We start from the raw sequence: 22,721 nt of genomic DNA on the forward strand, positions 1-22,721 counted from the left end.
AGGCTCCATGCAGGGAGCCCGATGTGGGACTCGATCCCGGGACTCCAGGATCACACCCTGCGCTGAAGGCAGGCGCCAAACTGCCGAGCCACCCAGGGATCCCCACTCTTCTTTCTTCTGTCTGTTTTCTCCCTTAGTTTTCAGTGGGGAGGGACCTTTTCCCCATCAGCAAACCCAGAGAGATGCCAGGGAAGGTGTACGGCGAGAGGGTGAGCACACAAGCCCCCAGCCCAATCAGATGCTCTCTCCCCAGAAGGTGATGTGAACACTATGTCCTGGGGACCTGGCAGGGTACTTCTGGACAGTAATGCCCTAAGGATGCTGCCCCCACTACCCAGACCCCCGAAGTGACCCCACTCCTTTGTCCTGGTGCAGATAACCTGTCCAGCTTTTGCATTACTTCCCTGAGCTTTATGGCCTCCAGTGAATTCCTTTTTTTGCTTACAATAGTCAGGTTGGAGTCCATTGCTTATAACCAAAGAACCCTCATGAGTATATAATTCTCTCCACTAATAATAATTGACCTGGACTATACTTTTAATCCTAACAATCTGAGATTCTGGGAGCCTCACATAATATAAATTGCAGCACCACAAAGTCAACATTTAGAAGAAAAAGGAAGATCCAAAAGCTATAGAAGGAAGAGATTTAAAATTTCCTGCTAGGGCAGCCCCAGTGGCCCAGGGTTTTAGTGCTGCCTTCAGCCCAGGGTGTGATCCTGGAGACCCCGGATCGAGTCCCACATCAGGCTCCCTGCACAGAGCCTGCTTCTCCCTCTGCCTGTCTCTCTCTCTCTCTCTCTCTCTTTTTCTGTCATGAATAAATAAATAAAATCTTTATAAAAAATAAAATAAAATAAAATTTCCTGGTAGATTGCATTGTCGTCTAACAAATATTCACTCCCTTTCCTCAACCTTGATGGCACGAATAGGCTGACCCACCCATTCATGTTGAGCTTAAACACGTTACTTGCTTTCTCCAGTAGGATGTGAGTGTGAGAGCATGCTAGTCCTGAGCCCGGAGTTCTCTGGGAGTTTTCCACCTCCCCCACAGGAAGAGTGTGTCCTGAGAAGAATGAGTCCCATGGAGCTGCCCTGACCAGCCATCATCCTGGAACCAAGCTCAGTCTAGAGAAGCTGGACTCTAGACAAGCTACAGGGGCACAAGCAAGAAATCAGTATTTGTCGTGAGAATTTGAGGTCTGTTTTGTTATGCAGCATTATTGTGACAATAGCTGATTGATACAGACTTGTGATTTCAGACAACAGATTCGTTGAGCCCAGGGAGGGCCTGGTGAAAGGCTTACCTGCTACTCTGACCTGGTTGGAGGTACAGTATTTGCAGGGAAGCACCAGGAACTCCTCTGCCTGGTACATGGAGTAATCAGTACTGGCAACGACCAGGGTGTCTCCAGGCTTCCATGACTCTACATTGTCTTCCAGATTCAGGATGGTGCTGTTCACATTGGTGTCGATGCTGATGGTGAGTTTGGGCCTCACTGTAACCCCAAACAGGAAGGACTGAGATATAATAACCCTTCGTTCTTGGCAAACTTGTGACTGCCCGCCTCTTCCCTTTTGCTCCCTCAATAAATGCCAGGTTTGCCTATCCAAACCCAAATCACCAGGCTCAGCCCATCCCAGTCTTGGGACAGGTTTTTGAAGTCAACAAAACCCGACCAGAAAAGAGCCATTCATTAGCTCCGGGCCGGGGATTTTCCAGCAACTCCTTAGCTAGAGTTAAATGTGGCTGCTCACCACACCCACTCCGCTCAAGATGTAAAACAAATATAGTTCCTCTCAACTATTATTTACAGTAGCTCTAAGCCCTTCCCCCAAAGAATTCTCATCCCTAATGACTGCCTTCTGGAGATGGCCAAGTGCCTCCACGAACCAACCAACCATTCCCAATCCCTTCTAACGAGCACCTCGGGGACTGGGTTTAAAATAATAGCACCCAGAGGCCACGAGCTCATGTCTGTGCAGGGGAGGTCAGCTCTGGCCACTGCACCTTGGTTCTCTTGGACCTGGCCCTTCCCCTTCCTGAAAGGCATATGGGCAGGGTGGGGCTCTCCTGGCTCCTGCCAACTCTGAGGACCGTCCCACTGCTCCTGTGTCACAGAAGTACTCTCCATTGCAAGCTTGGCAGAAGCAGCGTGTCTCTGAGATGTCCAGGGGCAGCTGACCGAGCCACATCCAAACTCACAATGTGTATCCGCCAGCTCGGGGAACGAGCCGCGGTTACATCTCTGTCTCCAACAAGCAGCTGCTTACCAGGCTTCCCACAAAGGAACCGCACACGGTAGCTCCGGCAGGCTCGGCCCTGGTCGTAGCACACAAACCTATAATCCTGGCCTTTTTTGTAGACGACCTCAATGGTGAGGTTAACTCCATCCAGTGTAGTGGCCTGGAAAGGACACGGAAATTACAGAGCAAGATCATTTGTGTGCGTGTAAAGAAGGACGGTGATGATTAATGTTATAAACATATACTCCCAAGTCTAAAATTGTCCCTGTTGCAAAAACTATTTCCTATGGCCCAAGAGGATTATTAAATGATTGAGCATCACTTTTGATATAAGAAAACAGTTTTGTTTTAAGGAGAACAATGTGAAGTCACAGAATGGGTCAGTGCCTGGCCTGGGGTCCTACGCTACTCCATACCCAAACCACTCATGTACTGCTCATCATCGGGTGAGTGTGTCATGGAGCATCTACAGGGAGAAGGTCCCATTTCAGGAGCTCCTCATAACTCCTACGGCCACCGCTGCCACTGCAAATGGAGGAGGCTGGTATTTATGGAGGACCTGCTATGTTCAATCTACTGGTACCCCAGTGAAGTTGCACATCACGTGGGGAGCCCTTAAAAATACTAATGCCCAGGCCCCATCCTCCGAGGCTCAGATCTGGCATGTCTGGGTGTGGCTTGGGCATCAGAACTTTTCAAAGGGGCCTGAGGGGTTCTAGTGGACAGTCCAGTTTGAGAACCACCTACCCCCCCACACAGTTACAGAGCTAAGTGCTATGCATATGATCAGATTCCATCTTCATAGCAACTATGAGGTCGCTGGTTTTACAGAGAAGGAAACGGACTCTTCACAGGGTGAGTAACTTGCCCTAGGTCAATCCAGCAAGTAAGCAGCAGAGCCAAAATTCAAATCCAGACTTAGCCAACTGCAAAGCTGGTGCTTCTCAGCACCTCCCACCCAGGCCTTCAGGCACGCAGCCTAGTGTCCTTTGTTCAGTGTCTGTCTCCTCCCCACATTGGATTCTGGGCTCAGGAGGGCAGGAACCTGGTTTTTGCCTGTCTCTCTGAACCCAGCTTCCAGCCCAGGGCTTGGCACTGAGCAAGGTCTCAGTGATAGGGGCCGACGGGCAAGCAGCTTCAAGGCCAGGTAGAGAATTTAGGGAGCAGGCTCCAAGGAGGTCGCGATCCCTGCCAGCTGGGGCTCATCCCAGAGCCCGGGTGTGTCTGCATCAAGCCCCTGGCTGTCATCAGAGACAAGCAATTTAGGGCCAGGCTGCAGCTGCTGTCCTCTTTGGCACAGAGACCAAAGGGACCAGAGCTGGGGAAATAGGGAGGCAAAGTAGAGTCAACCATTTAAAAAAAAAAAAAAAAGCCGGGGGGAGGGGGCTTTTCAGGAAACATTATTTTGAACACAGCAGGTATCTGTTGTCTTTGGCTTCAAAGGGAAGCTGGAAGGCAGTGAGTTCAGAAAATCCAGCCCTTTCCTGCAAGAGTCACGCTCGTCCATTATCTCGGGTGGCCTCCAGCACCGCCAGGGAAGCATGAGTTGCAGACTTGGAGGGTTTGAGAAGCAAGCTCAAGGTCGAGGTCACTGGATCATCAAGCCCAGCTCCTCTGAGCTTCCACTGTTTCCCAAGGAGGCCAGCAAGTTCCGCAGGAGACCCCACGACGGTACCCCACGACGGTGAGAAACACAGCCTGAACACATCAGTGAATGGAACTGGACTTTCTTCAAGGCACGGCGTCCCACAATCCTTTCTTGGGGACAGCGACTCAACTCTGCTTTCCCTGTCCACTCCCTGCTTTTTCTAAACCTGAAGAATGACCTCACTTGGGGAGGAGAAGGATAAAAGAGTTCTATCCGGGATCCCTGGGTGGCGCAGCGGTTTGGCGCCTGCCTTTGGCCCAGGGCGCGATCCTGGAGACCCGGGATCGAATCCCACGTCGGGCTCCCGGTGCATGGAGCCTGCTTCTCCCTCTGCCTGTGTCTCTGCCTCTCTCTCTCTCTGTGACTATCATAAATAAATAAATAAATTTAAAAAAAAAAATCAAAAAAAAAAAAGAGTTCTATCCTTGTTCTGGGAAGCCACTCTCCACCTTAAGTAGACAAAATTTTCTTACTGTTTTTGATAATGATTAATAATTATAAGATAATTAATGGTATGATTAAAATAGTCATTGTAACATAATAAAGCAATGTATGGGCACAGCATATATCATTGCATTATGTCCACAGACTCATCCCATGGGGAACAATGGCTATCCTATCTGCCCAGAGGGACTAGGGACCCTGAGTGAGTTGGCTTAGGTCTGTAGCCAGGGCTGGAGTGAGGCTGCATGATTTAAGCTGGTGCCCACCTCAGGGGTGTGCAAGTGCAGGGCCAGCAGCTGGGAGAAGGGGCCATCCTGACTTTTTCACATTAACCCTTGACTGCTTCCACAGACCTTTGTTTTGCCAAGAAAAAAACAAGATCCTGGGACACTTAGGTGGCTCAGCAGTTGGGCATCTGCCTTCAGCTCAGGGCCTGATCATGGAGTTCTGGGATCGAGTCTTGCATTGGCTCCCTGTATGGAGCCTGCTTCTCCCTCTGCCTATGTCTCTGCCTCTCTCTCTGTGTCTCTCATGAATAAATAAATAGAATCTTGAAAAACAAAAACAAGATCCTTCTCTGGAATTGAGAGTTTTGAACTAATAAGGGGCTATGATGCTCAGCAAAGTATTGTCAGGGGATGCACTTTTGCAAAATCTGGCCTCAGCCCCAGAGGGGTGGGAGGCATGGGGGCGGGGGGGGGTACAGTGGTGTGGGTTGGATCTTTCATTCCTCTCCAGATCTGCAATAGTTGAGACCTGGAACTCAGAGACCTCCTTGTCAAGGATACTCCTTTTGTTGGAAGGAAGCTGGGCGTTAGAATGTGGTGGACACCTGGGGGTTATAGAGAATAGGGTTGGGTCCCTTGGAGGGTCTTGAGATAATAAAGCTGGTAAGCAGACTGTTTTATATTTTATATATATGCATGCCAGTAATCAGTCTCCTCTGCTGCCTCCAAGCCCTCCATTACTTTAGCCTAGGATAAGTTGTGCCTCGACGTAGTCAAGGAGGAGCCCATGTCTATGCCAGGAGCAAAGGTATGGGCAAAATGGGAAATGCATCTGAGAAGCTGGTGTAGCCAAGTGGTCTTCTAAACACGGGAGCCTGGAGACTGACACTGGGAGGGATCCAAAGCCTCTGTAAGTGTTCTTGGAGGATTTCCAGAAATACTTTGGGAGGGGAGGCTGCCAAAGGGCTGGACTTCCTATAGCCAAGTGAACCAGAGGAATAAGATTATGGCTATTTCAGAATTAAGGCTGGGATCTTTAAGGTTGCAGGAAAAAAATAGAATTAAATCTGGAGAAGATGCACATTGGGAGAGTCAGCCCCCTTTGATTCTTTTGGACCCAAGGAGAGCCTACAACCTGTGATGCACTCTTGGTTGATCCTTCTCAAGCACACCACAGCCACGTGAAGACAGGGCCTTAGCCAAGTAACAATGGTCGTCCGCAAAGCTGGTGAGCTGTGAGGGCTGCGTATTTGCTCAACACACTCATGGAGGAGCCGACTGAGAAAGTCAAGTCCTCTTTGGGAGGAGCACCTGGCAGTGAATATCCTGAGCAAACCCTGTCCATCCTATGAATGCTGGTGTTTGTTTCACTCAGCAGCGAACAAGGCTTGGGCATGTTCTGCATCTTGGCTGAGCTCAGCTGGCACCCCAAATCCCATTCAGATCCTGTTCTCTCAAGGTCCCAAAGGAGATGAACTGAGAAGGGAGGCTGAGAGAGACAAACCATCCCCACACCGGGGCACTGTCAGCTATGGCCAGGGCAGCAGGTTTAGGAGGAGGGAAAGGAAGTCGGGGGGGACTCCAGGAGAGAATTTGGGGTCCTCGCTTGGGAACTCACCAGCCAGGAGGCTGGGAGCACATAAGAGCCTCTAAAATGGGAGAGCTGTGAGAAGCACACCACTCCAGGGGCAAGAAAGCATGTTATCTGGACTCCACTTCAAAATACAGTCTCCATAACTCTGGTTGTTTTGGGTTTGGTACCTGTATATCAATGGGGCGATTGCAGATTTTTCCTGGGTGAGCTACCCGGAGGTCTGAAATTTTCTCCCCACCTTTCGTGTCCGACACTTTGTCATGGTCGAACCACTGTGTCCATTCCACATCTAGACAGGAAGCAAAGAGCAGGGTTAGGCAGGAAGGGCCCAAGGGGGCACGTCCCACTCAGCATGGCCCCCAAGTGCCCTCGACACAACGGGAGGTGAACACTGTTTGTCCAGGCATGCACCAGAGCAGTCTGCCAAATCTCCTTGCTTCTCATTAAAAGCACCTCTTACTGACTTTCTCACTTAAAAGCAATAGGATAATATATTCTTCTTTACTGCAGATACTGTAGAAAGGATAAAGATAAAAGCCATGATCAGCCCATTTCTCCAGGGCTGCAATGAGGAGGCTGCTCTGCACCCCAGTCTCCACGTGTGGGCGACCAGAGGGGCTATCCTGCTCCCACTCATTCCTGTTCGGTGCTATCACTTGGCACAAAGAATATTCCGAGACTGAGAACATCCCCTGGGCTATTGGCCACTCTGGACTGATGAATTAGAGACAGCTTTCCATTGCAAATTTAGTTTACTCTGCAGCAACCAAGTGGTCTTACTGGTGCAAGAGAAAAATCTTTCTTTTGCAAAGACAGGAAGTCCAGGCCTTCTATCCCACTGTTAGGTTTTTTTTTTTTTTTGGTCATCCAACACTCCTCACCTTGAACCCACTCGCTGGATGAAGAGACATTGAAATGCTCGCCATGCTCTGTCTGGAACACTTTGAACACCCGGGCTGCTGCAGAGCCGCGATGCCCTGTTGGGAGAACAGGGGCTTGAGCACCTGGACACCCCCACCCTTACATCATCCCAAAGAGTGTAATTCTGAGCCCGAGTAAGCTCCCAACACAGGGATCTTGAGCTATTTCTTCAAAAGCAAAACACGTTTCAGGCCAATCTTTCTACTTAGGGAAGCAGATTACCTATCATGCCTTCTTTTGTTTCAGTTTTATTTTTTATTTTATTTTATTTTTTTTTGTTGTTGTTTCAGTTTTAAAGTTTTTATTTCAATGTGCTGACAAATCTGTATTTCTCCCTTAAATTCCTGTCTAGGAATATAGAACCAGCAGTACCTTCCCCTAGATGGTCAAGGCCCACCCATAGTAACTTTCTAGCTTGAAACATTCCCTCTGTTGGATCTGTCCCAGTTCCCATCTGCCCGGGGTCACTTGTTAGGTGAGTAAGTCAGCTGTGAGCTCTTTGCAAATGTAAATTTTTTTTTTAAGATTTTATTTATTTATTTGAGAGAGAGAGAGAGAGACAGCGCGCGCGCGCAAGTGGCTGAGGGAGAGTGAGAAGCAGACTCTGCCAAGCAGGAAGCCCGATGTGGGCCTCGATCCCAGGTCCCTGGGACCATGACCTGAGCCAAAGGCAGACGCCCAATCGACTGAGCCACCCAGGCACCCCACAAATGTAAATATTATCTTAGTGATTGGCTTTTCACCACTTTCGGGTAACACGGCCAATTAAGAGGGGTGTTGGGAGGTGGTTCCGCCATGTTCTGTGGCTCACAAAGACCAGGGCCTCTTGGTCAGAGAGACGCGGAGGGGATTCAGCCTCTCGCCAACTATTTCTTACCGTGATATTCAATATGGTCTTCCACCGAAGAAGAGGGATCTCCTTTCACAGTTATGAAACTCCAAGGGTGTCTGGAAAAGGCAACAACAAAGAGTGAAGTTCCTCGCACGTCTGAACCTGTACGGGAGGCAGGGCTGAGACGGAGCCCCGCGAGCGAGCAGCCCTCCCCGCCACTCGGGGCCATCAGCCCGCTGGCCGGCTCCCCTTCTGCCGGAGAACAGGAGCCTTTCTCTGCAGGTGCTGAGTCTCCTCCCGTGAGCCTCTTTGGCCCCACTCCGGCAGCAGATGAGGTTCGGGTCACAGACACACGAGCCCACAGGCCCACCTACCACCCACCAGGCCCCACGAGGTCCTGAAGCAAGTGCTCTGATGCCCTTAGGAAAGCAGGACGTGGGTTCCAGGAGAGAAAGGTTCTTTCCCGGATGCCTGCCTCCTCCGGAGGGAAGCACAGGGAGACGCCAGAGGGGTCCTGCCTGGTGACCTGGGGGCCCTGCACAGGCCTTGAGGGGGAGGAGAGGCCTCTCGCTCACACTAGGGAATGGAGGAGGGAAAGCAGGTGGAGGAGTTCCTCTGCGGGAGCCCACACTATAAGGCAGGAAGGTCCCCCCATGTCTGTCTCCCTCTCCCCCGCTCTTATATAAGATGGCCATCGATTACGGTACTCAAGAACTTTCATTATTTTTGTCCTGATCTTTCTTTTTGGAAAGTAAGTCTTTACTGAAGTTAGGGATTTGATTGGGTCACTCCTTCGCTTAAGATCCTTCAGTTGCAGGGGGTGGGGGTGAATGGGTGACGGGCACTGAAGGGGGCACTTGATGGGATGAGCACTGGGTGTTATTCTGTATGTTGGTAAATTGAACACCAATAAAAAAAAAATTTATTATTTAAAAAAAAAAAAAAAAGATCCTTCAATGGCTTCCCATTGCCCTTTGGATGAAAGCCCAAGGTCCCGGGGCACGGAGTGAAAGACCTTCCTGTGCCCACCTCGGCAGCCTTATCTTGGCCCCTTCCCCGCCTAGCACACGCTTCTGCTGCCAGTGCCTCCCGAGTCTTCAGGGGCCGGGGCCACACGCTCATCCCAGGGCCTCTGCACCTGCAGACTCTCGCAGGGGACCTGCTTGCCCTCATCCTCACCTGCAGCTCTGCACCTTGAGCCTTTAGCCCACCCGCTTGCTCAGGCCTCCTTATCACTTTTCTCCCCCTGCCTGCCCATGAAAGCTCCGCACACCTGGTCTGGCCCAGAGCCTTGTGCCAATATCTGCTCAGAAACTGCTTTCTGAGACAATGAACCACAGACCCGCCACACCTCTCAGTTCTACTGATTTTAGATGCTTTGAGTTTGCCCCTCACAGCGTGTCTACACAGACGAGGGTTAAGACTGTAATTCTTGCCTGCCATCCAGCACCTGGGGAATGGCCGTGACAACATACGGCAAGCACCCATCCTTCCAGTGGCCGTTGGTTCTCAGGAGAAAACAGTTGCTAACATGCATTGAATCCTTAATTTGGGCCAGATACACTGGCAAATATTTTGTTACTTATTATCACATCTACTCCCCTCCCAACCGCTCCCCTCCACTTTACAGATGCAGGAACCATGCAGAGAGGATGAGTCACTTCCCTGCAGGCACACCTCCCAGGAGCTGCAAAAGCAGGCTGCATCAGAGGGGGAGTCCTGGGCCCTTAGCCATTGCCTTCTTCAGCCCAGGCCCTAAGGAGCCAGTCCCTGTGGTTCTCACTCTCACTGTAAATCAATAAACTGGTCTTTTGGTTTCTAAAACAAGGAAATGGAAGCCCTCTCAGCTTTTGCTAACAGAGGAGCCTTGAGATACCAAGGTGTCCTCGTCATCTCTGACTGCTTGAGCTCCCTGTCCAGGTCCTTCCAGAAGGAGCAGCCCCTGGGCTGTCAGAGACCACACTCTGGAACCCAGGCACTTCCCCACCCGCTGACCCCCCTGCCGCCCCCCTGCCTTGACCGGGGAATCTCTGTGCAGCCAGTAAAACGGCTTTGCTGGGAGCCCAAGGGAGGCTCTTGCCCCCGACCTTGGATACGGAAGGAAAGGGCCTTGCTATCTTCAAACAGCCACAGGATGGAGGACCTGAACCTTCACCTGAGCTGAGAACTGATTCATAGGATAAAAGGTGTGGCCACTGTGGGGCAAACGGTTTCCTGTTGGTGCCAAGCATGTGCACGCCAAAGTCAGGCACGAAGCTAACCCGAGACAAACCAAACTCAGCGGAGCACATCAAAGGCCTTCTCCCTGGGTGCTGGGCCCGGCAGAGACATCTTATATGATCTTGAAACAAGTGCCTGCCGGTCCCCAAGGCACACAATGGACCCTTTGCCCAAGAATGGGGAAATGAAGCTTGCTGTTGATCTGAGGAATGGTTCACACGCAGCAGATGTCCAGCTGATACTCTGTCAGTGGCTGAATGAACGAATGAGTTCATGAAAAGAGAGATGTTTTGTGTTTTAAGAGCGGAATACGCTTTGTAAGAAAATCTGGGCTCCCAGATACACCCCCAATGCAGATGGGGGTCTTCCGGCCAGCCACTCCCCAGGCCCAGCACTGAGGCCAGCATGCTGCAGGCAAAGAACAGACGCTAAGGTGGACTGCAGGGCACCAGTAGCTTCAGGGTCCCTGAGCCTGGTGGGAGCGGGGCGTGGGTGGTACCTGAACCCAAGGCGCAGGAAGTTCTTGCTGCCCAGTTTGGTCATGGCCTTTCTGGCCCCGTCGTCCAGGTTTCGTGACCCCTCATCGTTCACGGCCACCGAGAGGATACTGCCCGCAGGCACCTCATTCAAGTACTGTACCAGACGTTCGCTCTCCTTCTTGGATCTATAGGTGTCAAACCTGAAAGGGTTAGAGAGACTGGGTTTTATTTTTTATTTATTTTTTTAAAAGATTTTATTTATTTGTTCATGACACACACAGAGGGAGAGAGAGAGAGAGGCAGAGACACAGGCAGAGGGAGAAGCAGGCTCCATGCAGGGAGCCTGAGTGGGACTCGATCCCGGGCCTCCAGGATCAGGTCCCGGGCTGCCCAAGAGTAGGTTTTAATAGTCCTGACAGCGGCCCCAAGAAAGGGAGTTCTGAGCACACAGGCACGTGTTACAACAACTAGCCTGCCATCCATAGACCCCAAGGGCTGTGATTTTTAAAGAAAAGAGCTTTTATGACACTAAAAACCCATCTTCCCAAACTCAACAAAGGTAACCCACTTTCACACACAGAAAATACCCACTAAGCATGATTTTAAACAAATATCTGTACCACGCATGACGAGCTTTTATAAAGAAGACACAATTTTGTAATGACCCTCAGCTATCCCTCATGGGACTAAAGATTCAGTACAGTTATAATGGAGATTCCAAAAGAATTAGTCTTGGGGTTTAACAAGCAGAACTGTTCTAAAGCGGATTTAGGGGAATAAAGCAGTGTGAATGGCCAAGATTTGGGGAAAGGGAAACAGTGGTGGTACAGGGGGAGAGGGGAGAGGCTGGGTAGGTGCTGGGAGTCGGGGGTTGATGCTCCTGATCCTCAGACTGGTTTGCAAGTGCTTGTGCAAGCTGGCCATGCCTGGGGCCCAGGAACCTCATTCCCCCTGCCCCTTGCCCCCAAGGGCCACCTGCTGCCCATCTAGCACGACTCCAAGCTACGATGACACCACATGTCTTCACACATCCTTCTTGGCCTTTCTCCACCATATCACACGCCCATTACCTCGTAAGGGCTGACCTGCACTCTCTTTCCTCCAGGTAACCTTCTCAGGTAACCGGAGCCTGCATCTGCATGCATGCGTGCGTCCTGTTTATTAAGAGGTCTCCTCACACACATTCCCCTATCAGGTTCTCAAGGACCCAGACACATCTTTAACCAAAGTAGATTTGGAGGGAGCAGCTGTCCCGTCTCTGGAACCTGCACACCAGCTGTCGGGATGACGTCTCCTCATGCAGCTCAATAAGGCAAGCAGCTGAAGGCCGGCTCACCAGGAGAGGCAGCGCCCAGGGGCCGGCACCGCGGGAGGGCACCATTCTCACGTCTAGAGGGAGAACTCTCGGACGTACTTTGCGTCTAGGAGGCTCATCCTGGCTTCCCACATTACCTGTGCACTGAGGATCGTGAGGCCCCAGGCCAAGGCAGGTACTGGGAAGAAATACAGGGTGAAGGGTGTGGGCAGATCTGGGTGTGAACCTCAGCTCTGACACTTCCTGGCCTTGTGACACAGAGCAAATGGATTCCCCAAATCCTGGTATTTTTGTCTGTATGACATGGATAATAACAGAATCAACTCGGTGGGGGGACGGGTCATGAAGATAAATTACAGAGGGCCGGTGAAGTGGTTCACATGATGGTTTGCACAAAGTCCAACAATCGTCCAATATCCCGAGTCTTGCCCAGCCTGCCCCAATGTCATGGCAGTTCCCTGCTGCTTCCTGTGGGCACCCACGGCTTGCACCCCGTTCTTGCAGACCCCACACCCCGCCGCCCCATCCAGCAGCAGCAGAGCAGCTGGGTGTCTGCTTCCCTGCCTGAGGGCAAGGGAAGCTTTTTCTGTGCCCTTCCTGGTGGGTCCTGCCCCCCCAGTGCCCGGGGACAGCCTCTGCAGGGCCAGGACAGGAACCCGGGAACCTGCAGGAAGCGCTAGCTCCCGCCAGAGCCGAGGAAAGCCAGGGAAGCCTTGCCATCTGTGCCTCGTAAGTGTTTCTCCAGTTCACCCCGTTCTACTGCCATAGCCCCTGCCTACGTCTTGGCCGGCGGCCCCTCGCACTCAGACCACGGCCAAAGCCGCCCCGCCTCCTCTGCTTTCTGGATGTTTGTTTGCCTTCCACACAGTCCTAAACAGCAGCCAGGATGTCCTTCTCATCAGATCAGACACTTCTTGAAGCCCTCCAGGGGCTTCATGTCCCACTTAGAATAAAACCCACCTCATTACGGTGCCCGGCGAGGTGCATCTGCCCTTGCTGAAAAACCTGCCGTCCCTGCACCACATTGCCATTGCCCTGTACCTCCACCCTTCTGCTGGCCCTTCTGTGTTTCCACACCATCATGCCCCTCTCACTACTGGCCCTTTGCACTTGCTGCTTGCCGTCTTGAACACCCAATCCCTGACGCATCTTCACCCTGCAATTCTCAGCTCAAATGTTGCTTCTTTACACCGGCCCACCCTGACTAATCGATGCAAAGTGGCCTTCCCTAGTTGCCCTCCACCACTTCATTACGACTTTCTCTTCTAATTGGCAATGATCACGAGCTGAAATGATGTTGTGCATACATGTGTGCACGTCTGCTTGTTCCCATTAATGCAGCTTCGTTGGGCAAATGCCCAGGGAGGCAGAGACATAATTCTTCCAGGTTGTCTGGCTCGTTGCTCCATCTCAGCACCCAGAGCAGCATCTGGCCAGGGCACAGGCTCTGTACGTGCCTGTGGAATGAAGGGCCATGTGTCTAAGTGAAGGCAGATCTTACCGGTCAGAATGGATGACTGTCGCTGTTTTGGGGTCGATGACATGAATAATGACTCCACGGTGACCCCAGCTCCTCTCAAAAAAATAGCCTCCCTCCTCCATGCCGCCCGGGCGAAGGGTCTTGTTGAGAAATGTCCATGAGAGCTTTTTCTGTCCGTGTAACTCAAGGGTGCCTCCTGCGCCGACCCCAATGTACTTCAGTCCAAAGTAAGGATCTGCCTGGACACTTTCATCGGCCCTACAAGAGAGAGAACAGCTCCCCAAAGTCAGCAGGCCCATGTCCTCACTGGATACCCAACCCGGAGAGGACTGCACTGCCCCCACTGCAGCCACCGAAGAACCGGTCATGCATGGGGACTGCGCCAGGCCAGCAGAAGTAGCTTCGCGCACCAGACCTTCCTAAGCCCGAGAGCACAATGAGGCCAAAAGGCCAAGCAGAACCACTTATCACTAGTTTACACATTGGCACTCCTTCCCAGCTCTGAGTGTTTCACATTCTGGCCCACATCAGAGGGGGAGTCACCAGGGCTGCAGACCCTCGTGCACTCCTGGCTACTGCTTCTGAGGACTCTCGACAGTTCAAAGAGGGAGCAGAGCCAGAGGCAAATAACGTGCGGAGGTTTTCTTTATCTTGTCCATCATAACCGGCTAAATAAATATTCCCAGAGGCTTCCCGAGCCATGACACGGCTGAAAGGCAGCTGAAAGTCTGGCAGGGACTTCTGTGCCTTACACGTGGACCCAGGCCATGAGAAACAATACACCTAGTAAGCTTCGGCTCACCCCGATCCCGAAGGCTGTCTTGCTAGTGGTTACACCTGGCAGTCTATAAGGATGATTCCCGTCTCGCACTAAAGCCTTGCCATCGTGCCTGCCCTCCCCTTTGGAAAGTCGCCTTCCCATCAGATCTGAGAGTAGCATTTGACCCCCCGGCCCGCTCCCCAGAAGCTATCTGCCCACCTTCCATACAAAACGATGCTGAAATTGCCCTGGTAGGGGCAGAGGGCACTCCCAGCGTGCAGCTCTCCTCCGTTATCGATCAGGATGTGCCGGGTACGCAGGACAATCGTCTCATCGTGGTCTTTAATGACCAGCTTTCCTAAAGCCACGGGAAGGGGGTGGGGTTCAAGAACACACGTGTTGGGGTGAGGTTCGAGCAGAGGCCGAGGGCAGACCTGCTGCGCCCCCACCTCGTCCGGGCAGCCAGGAAGGCACGTCTGCATTTCCAGCACTGCCTCGAGCGCCGTGCTCCGAGCGGCTCCCTCTCCCTCCTCCCTGCCCCGCGCTGTGTGAGTGCTGCCGGCCCATCTGCAGTTGTCTCGATGAGCAAGCATCTGAAGGCCTGACGAGCGGCAGTGCTCAAGCAAGCATCTGAAGGCCTGACGAGCGGGAGTGCTCTGAGCACCGACACGAATTTCCCCCTATAAAGCTCCTTTCGCCAAGATGGGAGCTCTGATCCTCCGCTCCCAAGTGCCCAGAGCTGGTGGCATCACTGCCAAGCAGATGCTCTGACCTGAACCTGCAGCAGGTGGCCTTTGTTCTGTCCACCTGGAGCCACGGTGGCCTGTACTAGCTGCTGGGCTCCGAGGCAGTGGAGGGGAGAGAGGTGGGGGGGAGACGGGCTTACCTCCATCTGAGATGTGGATGGAGTTCACCGTGGCGGAAGAGATGAGCAGCAGGGTCCTGCCCTGGCCGATGTGCACATCATGGTTCTGGTCGTGGCCAGGGTTCCAGGGCTCCAGCTCAGGGCTCTGGTCAGGGCACTCAGCTGCTGCTGCCAAGGACAGAGAGGCATCACTTCGTCCACCCACCCACACCAGCACACAAGGACAGACACGGAGCATGTCTTCCCGGCTCCCGCCTCTCTCCACTAGCACTAGGCCTTTGAGAACGACACCCTGATGTCCAGTCCCATGCACGTCTGCCAACCAGCCACTGCCTTTCTCTGGGGTCAGTTTTTCCGTTTACAAAATGAAGGGTAGACCAGATGGTTCTCTAAGACATTCCAGGAGTACCTGTAACCCAAGACTTTCTTGCCTCTGGAAAGAGGTGCTCTAAGAGGTACCACAGACCCCGTCCCCTTCCACGTGAGGATCTGACTCTAGGTTAAATCTGGCTCTGTTCGCCTGGAAACCTGAGGATGGTATTAGATCACACACATCACTGAGCAACACTGCTCCAAACGAGAGTGACCCCTTATTAGCGGATGGCATCAAAACTGGGAGGAACAGTGCATAATCTGTGTCTGCCTTGGGGAGGATCAGTCATGCTCTTGGCTCCCCTGAGAGCAGTGACCATTCTAATTGGGTGCCTGTCCTGCGGAAACCCTGCAAGTCCTGTCCGTGGAGTTGCTGGAAGAGATTGCCATCGTCTTTTTTAAAAGAAAGTAATTTGGGGGGGGCTCAATGGTTGAGCATCTGCCTTTGGCTCGGGGTGTGATCCCAGGGTCCTGGGAACGAGTGCTGCATCAGGCTCCCCACGAGGACCCTGCTTCTCCCTCTGCCTCTCTGCCTTTCCCTCGAATAAAAAACCAAAAATCTTTTTTAAAAAAAATTTTTTTTAAAGAAAGTAATTCAGAAAAAAAAGTCGATATTGAATAATACATTGTTACAGACTAATAAGTTTTGTAAAACAAATGGTACTGTCCGATTGGAGAGAGAGAGAGAGACAGGCTCTGACGTGGCACAAGGCTCCCGAGTGGGGCACTCCCCACACCTGTCCAGCCGCGGCCTCGGTTCCCCTCCACTGAGCCGCCACCTGGGGAACCAAACGGAGTGGCTTCTGGAAAGCTACGTGGAGTGCCACCAGGACCATTCCATGCGGAGGAATGCATGCCCATGCTGCTCCAGGGGCAGCTTGTGTTTCTGTCCTACATCCTCAATGGGAACCTGATGCCTCACGGCCTGTGGCGGCCTCGTGAGTCAGAACATGTAGCTGAACTTCAGGCCCCCGTGGTGGGTCCCGGGGAGGCGCTTCTCCCGGGACCAGTGGAAGCAACAGGAGGAGCGTCCTCTCCATCTGGTGGGGCCAGGCTCTGGTCCAGCAGTGTGCTGTGCGCACGGAGGGGGGAAGAGAACTGCCTGGGATATGGACAGACTCTCCCGGCAGCAAGGAACAATCCAGAGGGGAAGTGGTGGGCAAAGCAAAAGTGGAAGGTGTGCCTCAGAGAACAAGTCCCACTGTCTTCCTGTCCTCTGTCCCGCGGGAGTTGTCAGCCCGAGAACCAGGAGATGTGAAGGCCCCTAGGGTGGGGTGGTGAGGGCCGGGGTGGGGTTCAGGCAGCAGGTGAAGGCCCTGCTGCAGGCTGGTGGACGCGGGCTCCCAGCTCAGGCTCCAAGGAAGGGCACCCGACAGCTTGTGTCTTTGCAGCAAAGTGGGTGCACAGAATGAGGTTCACAATGGGGGACTGGGACCCCGGGGGACTCGGTATGATTCCCAGCATGGCAGCTCAACCTGTAGCTTCACTTTTGTTCCATTATCTCTGAGATGAGTGTCTGCCCCATATTTACATATCTCAAGAGATGTGAAACAGAGGCACGGCTTGTCTACACTCAACGGCCCCAGAGACGGACCCCAGAGCCACATCATCTCCTATTCTTTGTCCCTATGAAGGCGGCAGCCGGCTGTTCCCTTCTCTGCTACCAAGCATGGGGCGGGCCCTCGGTGATCCCACTGGCCCTCCCCGTTGTGCCTGCCGATCTGCTCTACCGTCAGCAGTCACTCAGCTCTGGACCTCCTTCACTCAGGAGAGAATGGCACATTGTTTGGAAAGCAGCTCTTTCAGCTGTTGGAAACCCCAAGGGGCCTGAGGAATGGCAACACACTGAGAATTATGATCCTTGCTCATCAGCAGACTTCCTGGAGCTTCCAGGACGGGCTGTGGGTGGGTCCCCTGCTTGGGCGTGTGGCAGCCATGGGCTTGGGGGCTGGGGCTCTGCAGCCTCCACCCCACCCAGGGGCTTCTGAGGGTCAGGGCCCATCCCTGGGTTTGTCTTCAGTGGGGTCATGTGCTTGGCTGGCATCCGGCAGAGGCCAGGCCAAGGCCCTGGGCTACCCTCCACCTAGTTCTGGACCTGAGCATCCATTTCTGAGGAGTCGGTGCTGCTGCTGTGCTGGGAACACACGTGGTGCTGGTGGGCCAAGTGGTCCAGGCATGTAGCCATGAACATGCGGAGATAAGGCCTCTCAACTTCCTGGGATCAAGCCCTAGGGTCTTGCCACCCACATCTCCTAAGACAAGCTGGAATGCCCCTTCACTTTCCAAGAACTAACCCTGAGTCAGGCTTCACTTCTTGATTTGGAAGCGGCAGGCTGACCCCACAGGCTCAGCTGTCATCAGGAGAATGTGTCCCAGAGCACCAGCAGCATCGGCCCCGCAGCAGGGGCTCAGTGGTCACAGCCCGGCCCCTTCATCAGAGCTGGATATTTGCAGTCCGGAAAGGTCAGTTTCAGTGGGTTTTCATGTACATGAACCAGCCAGCAGCTGGAAACGGTCAGAGCCTTGGCTGGAATATCTTCAGGGCAACCACCCTTCCCAGGAGGGGCCGCAGAGGCAGGAAGCAGGATAAGGAGTGAATGCAAGCCCAGCCCACTCGGGGCGCAAATGGAAAGCTGTCAGGGAGAAGCACGGGCTGGGGGAGCCAGAGGCATGGCCTCCTTTCCAGCGGTTTACACCCAGACAGAAAAGAGATGCCCAGGATGTGGAGACGCCTGGCTAGGCCTCCCCAGGGCCCCGAGCGAGGTCATCCTATAAGATACCTGAGCCCGGTTCCTGGCCTAGCGCTGATGCCCCTCGGTGTCCACGAGGTGAATACATGACAGAAGAATAAATGACTGAATTCAGGCAATGCTATCAGTTATCTCATGGAGACTTTAAAAACACTGCCCACCTGCCCCATCCCCTCCAGACCTGCATGATTCCACGGAGAATCACACAGAAGGAATTCCACCCGTGATAATTAGAGATAACTTCCTGCCCTCCACGGGTTGAGAAAAACAAAATAGAACGTACCTTCCTTTATTCTCATTGTAGAAAAGCATCCAGCTCGACTAATAATAACAGCATTTAAAAAACCAGAGCATCAAGAGTGATGGTATCATTGCTAACCCTCTGCTCAAAACTGACACATGGTCCCCCATCTCTCACCATCTACCCTAAGTCTGGTTTATCTGACAGTTTTCTATCAACCCCGTAAACTTGCCACGAGCTTCTGCTTGTTAATTCAAACTCATTCCAAGAAAAAGTTGACACGGAGATCAGAAAACCAGACCTTGCACAGAGCATCACAGCTAACAAGGTGCTCGAATGTTCCCAGACTCTATGACTGCAGAGTGAGGGGGAAGCCTGGAGGTGGCAAGCTGGCTCCCAGATATGTGTTTTTTCTTTGGGCTCCCCAACCCCCAGAGCAGTTTGTAACATTTGAACTGGCTGTCAACACTTCAGAGGAAGGGAATTTTACATAAAAATCTAGATTTCTGGCTTCTCTTAAAAACTCATGAGATCCCGCAATGGGGCACCACCTTCACACATGACAGCACATGGCCAGAATGGAGAAATGGGCATCCTCCTAGAGGAGCCTGAACTGGCTGGGGGACCCCGGGCCCTGCCTGGCCAGCCGCACAGGTCTGCTTCACGTGCCTGGCTCCCGTGGACCCTGAGTATGGAACCCCCGCATCTGGTCCAGCCCCTTGGTTCTGTGGATGATGATGGAAGCTCAGGAGACTGACCTGGGATGGGAGGTTAGCAGGGCCCCTGGAGCCCAGTCCCCTGCGGCTCCTTCTCTGCCCCCCAGCAGCCTCGCTTCAGGGTAGGGGCGTGCACCTTCCCACAGAGGCACGAAGTCCCACGGCTCTGGGTGACTCACCTGTGGATGCGGCCCCGGGTAAGCAGGTCAGGCTGAGCCAGCTGAGCATCAGCATTGCTGTGAAGGAGAAGTCCCACATGCTGGCAGCGCCCATCCTGGCAGCGCACGCCCACGCCCTGAAATGAAAGCATGCTGAGTGAGACCCGGGAGCTCAGCCGGGACAGACAGGGACAGGACCACTGGCACACATGGGGGCAGCGCCAGCGGGCACGCTCCAGCCAGCAGGTGCAGAGTCCTCAGCTGCCACGACCCAGGGTGAGCACCCTAAGACCAGCAGGCCCTGTCACCATCCTGTCCGGGGCCTGCAGCTCAGAGACCCAAGGACAGATGGAATTTCATACTTGGTGCCCCCACCCCTTCCCCTCCAGAATGAAACTTTTTTTTCTCAAGAAGCAGGGAAAACCAAATACACTCCCACTGAACATGAGCTGGAAATTAGATGCCACGAACTTGCTGTGTGAGCTCAGCTTTTTGGATTGACCTCCCTGGGCCTAGGTTTCTTAATTTGGAAAAGGAGGACATGGACTGGCTGGAGGACATGGACTGGCTGATTGACTGATTGATTTTGACTGGCTGACTTCTAATCTTTACTCCTTTTTTTATCAGTCTGTGCTTCTAAAATAAGCCTTGATAATATGATGTCTGTGTGTTACAAACACTCTGTATATCACCTATCCAATGGGAGGTGAGAGAGATCGGTAATTGTGCCCCAATTGCCCCCTCCTTACTTGGTAAACGAACCCCTGACTTATCTGGATGAATGGCCACCTCCTATAAAGGCTACCTTTCCTGGGCAGCCCGGGTGGCTCAGTGGTTTAGTGCCACCTTCAGCCCAGGGTGTGACCCTGGAGACCTGGGATCGAGTCCCGCATCAGGCTCCCCACGTGGAGCCTGCTTCTCCCTCTGCCTATGTCTCTGCCTCTCTCTCTCTGTGTCCCTCATGAATAAATAAATAAAATCTTAAAAAAAAAAAAAAAAAGACTACCTTTTCAGACTCTCTCATATAAGTTGTGGCCTTGGAATTAAGTTCTGGTCAATATAGCCCCAGTACAATGTGAGAATTCTGGAGATGTCCTTAAAGGAAGGCATGAAGACCTTCCTCTCTCCTCCCTCCTTCCTGCTGGCAGGAATGTGGATACGATGGCTGGATCTCCAGCAGCTCTGTGTGGCTACATAGTAGGAGCCGTGCTGAAGATGGCAAAGCAAACCTAGAGGAACATCTATCTAGGCCCTGACACTGTGGGGAGCTGAACAGCCCTAGACTACGGATTTATCGTTATGTGAGAGGGAATTAAATTTCTGTCATTAAACTTCTATTTTATTGAAGCCATTTATTTTTTCCTTTTTCCGCATATAGTCACCGCATACGGTGAATATGGGACTCTGTCTCATAAATAAACCTCAAGATAGGAATTTTAAAAAGATGTCAGACTGGGGATCCCTGGGTGGCTCAGCGGTTTAGCCTGCCTTTGGCCCAGGGCGCGATCCTGGAGTCCTGGGATCAAGTCCCACGTCCAGCTCCCGGCATGGAACCTGCTTCTCCCTCTGCCTGTGTCTCTGCCTCTCTCTCTCTCTTTCTCTATGTCTATCATAAATAAATAAAATCTTTAAAAAAAAAAAAAAAGATGTCAGATTGCACCCGGAAAACACATCTGTCCCTCTGTGGCCACACAGATAGCTGAGACTGGGCCTGGAGGGGGTGACCAGTTCCAGCTTCCCTGCCTGGGTTCCTGGGTCCTGTCCTGAGTATGAGTAGCAGCTGTGCCCTGAAACAAGCACAGTTTCCTCACTGAGAAAGGCACCCAAATCCCTCTCACCCAACACAGGCTCCTCCCCTTGAAATGACTCAGGGACAAATCTGACCATCCCAGGCCTGTGAGCTCCAGGTAAAGCACTTGGGGTGTGCTGGGGCGGGGGGGTGGGGACAGGCAGGAGGGTCTGAGCTGAGCCCCCTACCCTGGGCCTGGGCCCTTCTGCACAGGTGTGCTGGCAGGCGGGGAGGGAGAAACCGATACTCTCAGATTCAATGCCCGAGGTGTCCTCCCTGCCTGGCCCAGGCCTGGTCTGCGAGAACAACAGGCCCATTCTAGTCATCCCAGCCGGCTGCAGAGGGCACGCATCGCAGCATCTGGGAACGGCGCCTTTCCCATGGCCCCTAGAAGAGGAGTGTCTGCTTTCCTGCTCTCTGTAATAGAAAGAAGGGGTGCCGGGGACAGGAGAGCTGCACAGGCCTCAGGGGAGAGCCAGAGCCCAGCTCTAAAGTCCCAATCAGTTTGAGAAAACCGGAGAGAGCATGCCGTCTGCTGCTGAGAAGCCCCACATCACCATGGTCTCCTCTGCAGGGCGCCCGGACCCCCAGCTGGCACCTTCACTCGGTAACAGAATGTGATAGCACCCAGGGTGGAGGTGATGGGAATGGGCGACAGTCTGGGGCCAGGCACCCCATCTGCCCCAGCACTGGGGGTTCCTCTGTGGAGCTTGGCCTCGATGTGCAGAGTGCAAGTTGGGCCTGCAGGATGCTAGTAGCTCTGGCATCCTCTGATTATATTATAGGTCATTTGAAAGATATCACACACATAAAAATCAATTTCCGGGTGGACACGAAAACAATTCCACTGGGAGAGATAATGCTCAAAACTTCTTTTTTCTCAACATTAAAGACATCTCTGCTGTGTCTCTGTCCAAGTCACTGGAGGCAGGGAGACTTGCAGCCGGGAAACGTAAACCCCACATTGCCCGGGGGGTCCGTCTTCTGCGCCTTCTCTCCCAGGAGCAGCTTCCGGCGCCTGAGCACAGAAACCCTGAGAAATATTCTGTTGAAGTAAATCCCCAAAGTTTCTCAAATTTCACTTGTGAGTTTTTCACCAACAGAGGACAGCTTTCTCCGTTGGCCACTAAAAGCTTTCTGGCGATGGGCGTTGAGATTCTGCTGGCAAGATAACGGTCCTGACACAGTTCCCAGCAGCCGAGGGCCCGGGAAGAGCATGTGTTGGCCAATGGTATTAGAAGTTTCTGCAGGAAGCTACCGGCCCGAGGCTGGCTGACCGCTGCCTGATGGCCCTGAGCCGGTCTGTTGCTTAGAGGGTGCAGCGGCCCCCTCCTGCAGGGCCCACCAGGAGGAGGAAGGCGGATGTGCTGTGTGGAAGGCCAGGCCTTCGGGTTACTCCTCAGGTGTTTGCCATTAGCAGCTCAGTTTTCCAGAACAGCAGCATTCCTGCAGTCCCGGGGCTGCCCAGTCCTCAGGTTTACCAAGCCTCACAGGGACAAGAAGAGGTAGCTTCAAAACAGGAACAAGACACATTGCCTCTGTCCGCCTCTCCTCCCACCTTCCTGGCCAGGGGCCTGCGTCCTGGCTCTTCCTTCAGGTGGTCCTGGGGTCCAGGGCTTGGCACCTGCAGAGAGGGGGAAGCAGAGTGTTGTTCAAGCCTCCAG

At 52.9% G+C, this 22,721-nt stretch overlaps 1 protein-coding gene across 6 annotated transcripts in view; it reads right to left on the minus strand.

The window, feature by feature from the left end:
* Window positions 1-22,721, minus strand: part of CEMIP (cell migration inducing hyaluronidase 1) — a 139,762-nt gene that overhangs the window by 41,071 nt on the left and 75,970 nt on the right. For 2 of the 6 annotated variants that reach the window (XM_026000261.2, XM_072737476.1), the window contains exons 2-11: window positions 19,290-19,405; window positions 15,053-15,199; window positions 14,386-14,524; window positions 13,428-13,664; window positions 10,632-10,811; window positions 7,958-8,028; window positions 7,041-7,136; window positions 6,327-6,448; window positions 2,274-2,406; window positions 1,307-1,498 (exon numbers count right to left, since the gene is read on the minus strand). In XM_026000261.2, coding sequence (XP_025856046.1) covers window positions 1,307-1,498; window positions 2,274-2,406; window positions 6,327-6,448; window positions 7,041-7,136; window positions 7,958-8,028; window positions 10,632-10,811; window positions 13,428-13,664; window positions 14,386-14,524; window positions 15,053-15,199; window positions 19,290-19,383 — 1,411 coding nt within the window. In that variant the 5' untranslated portion in view covers window positions 19,384-19,405. Of the gene's footprint in view, window positions 1-1,306; window positions 1,499-2,273; window positions 2,407-6,326; window positions 6,449-7,040; window positions 7,137-7,957; window positions 8,029-10,631; window positions 10,812-13,427; window positions 13,665-14,385; window positions 14,525-15,052; window positions 15,200-19,289; window positions 19,406-21,245; window positions 22,682-22,721 lie in introns of those variants that run through there. The other 4 variants (XM_072737477.1, XM_072737474.1, XM_072737473.1 and 1 more) reach the window with 3 other exon arrangements.

This window comes from Vulpes vulpes, chromosome 14 (assembly GCF_048418805.1).
Source record: "Vulpes vulpes isolate BD-2025 chromosome 14, VulVul3, whole genome shotgun sequence".
Classification (NCBI taxonomy): Eukaryota; Metazoa; Chordata; class Mammalia; order Carnivora; family Canidae; genus Vulpes; species Vulpes vulpes.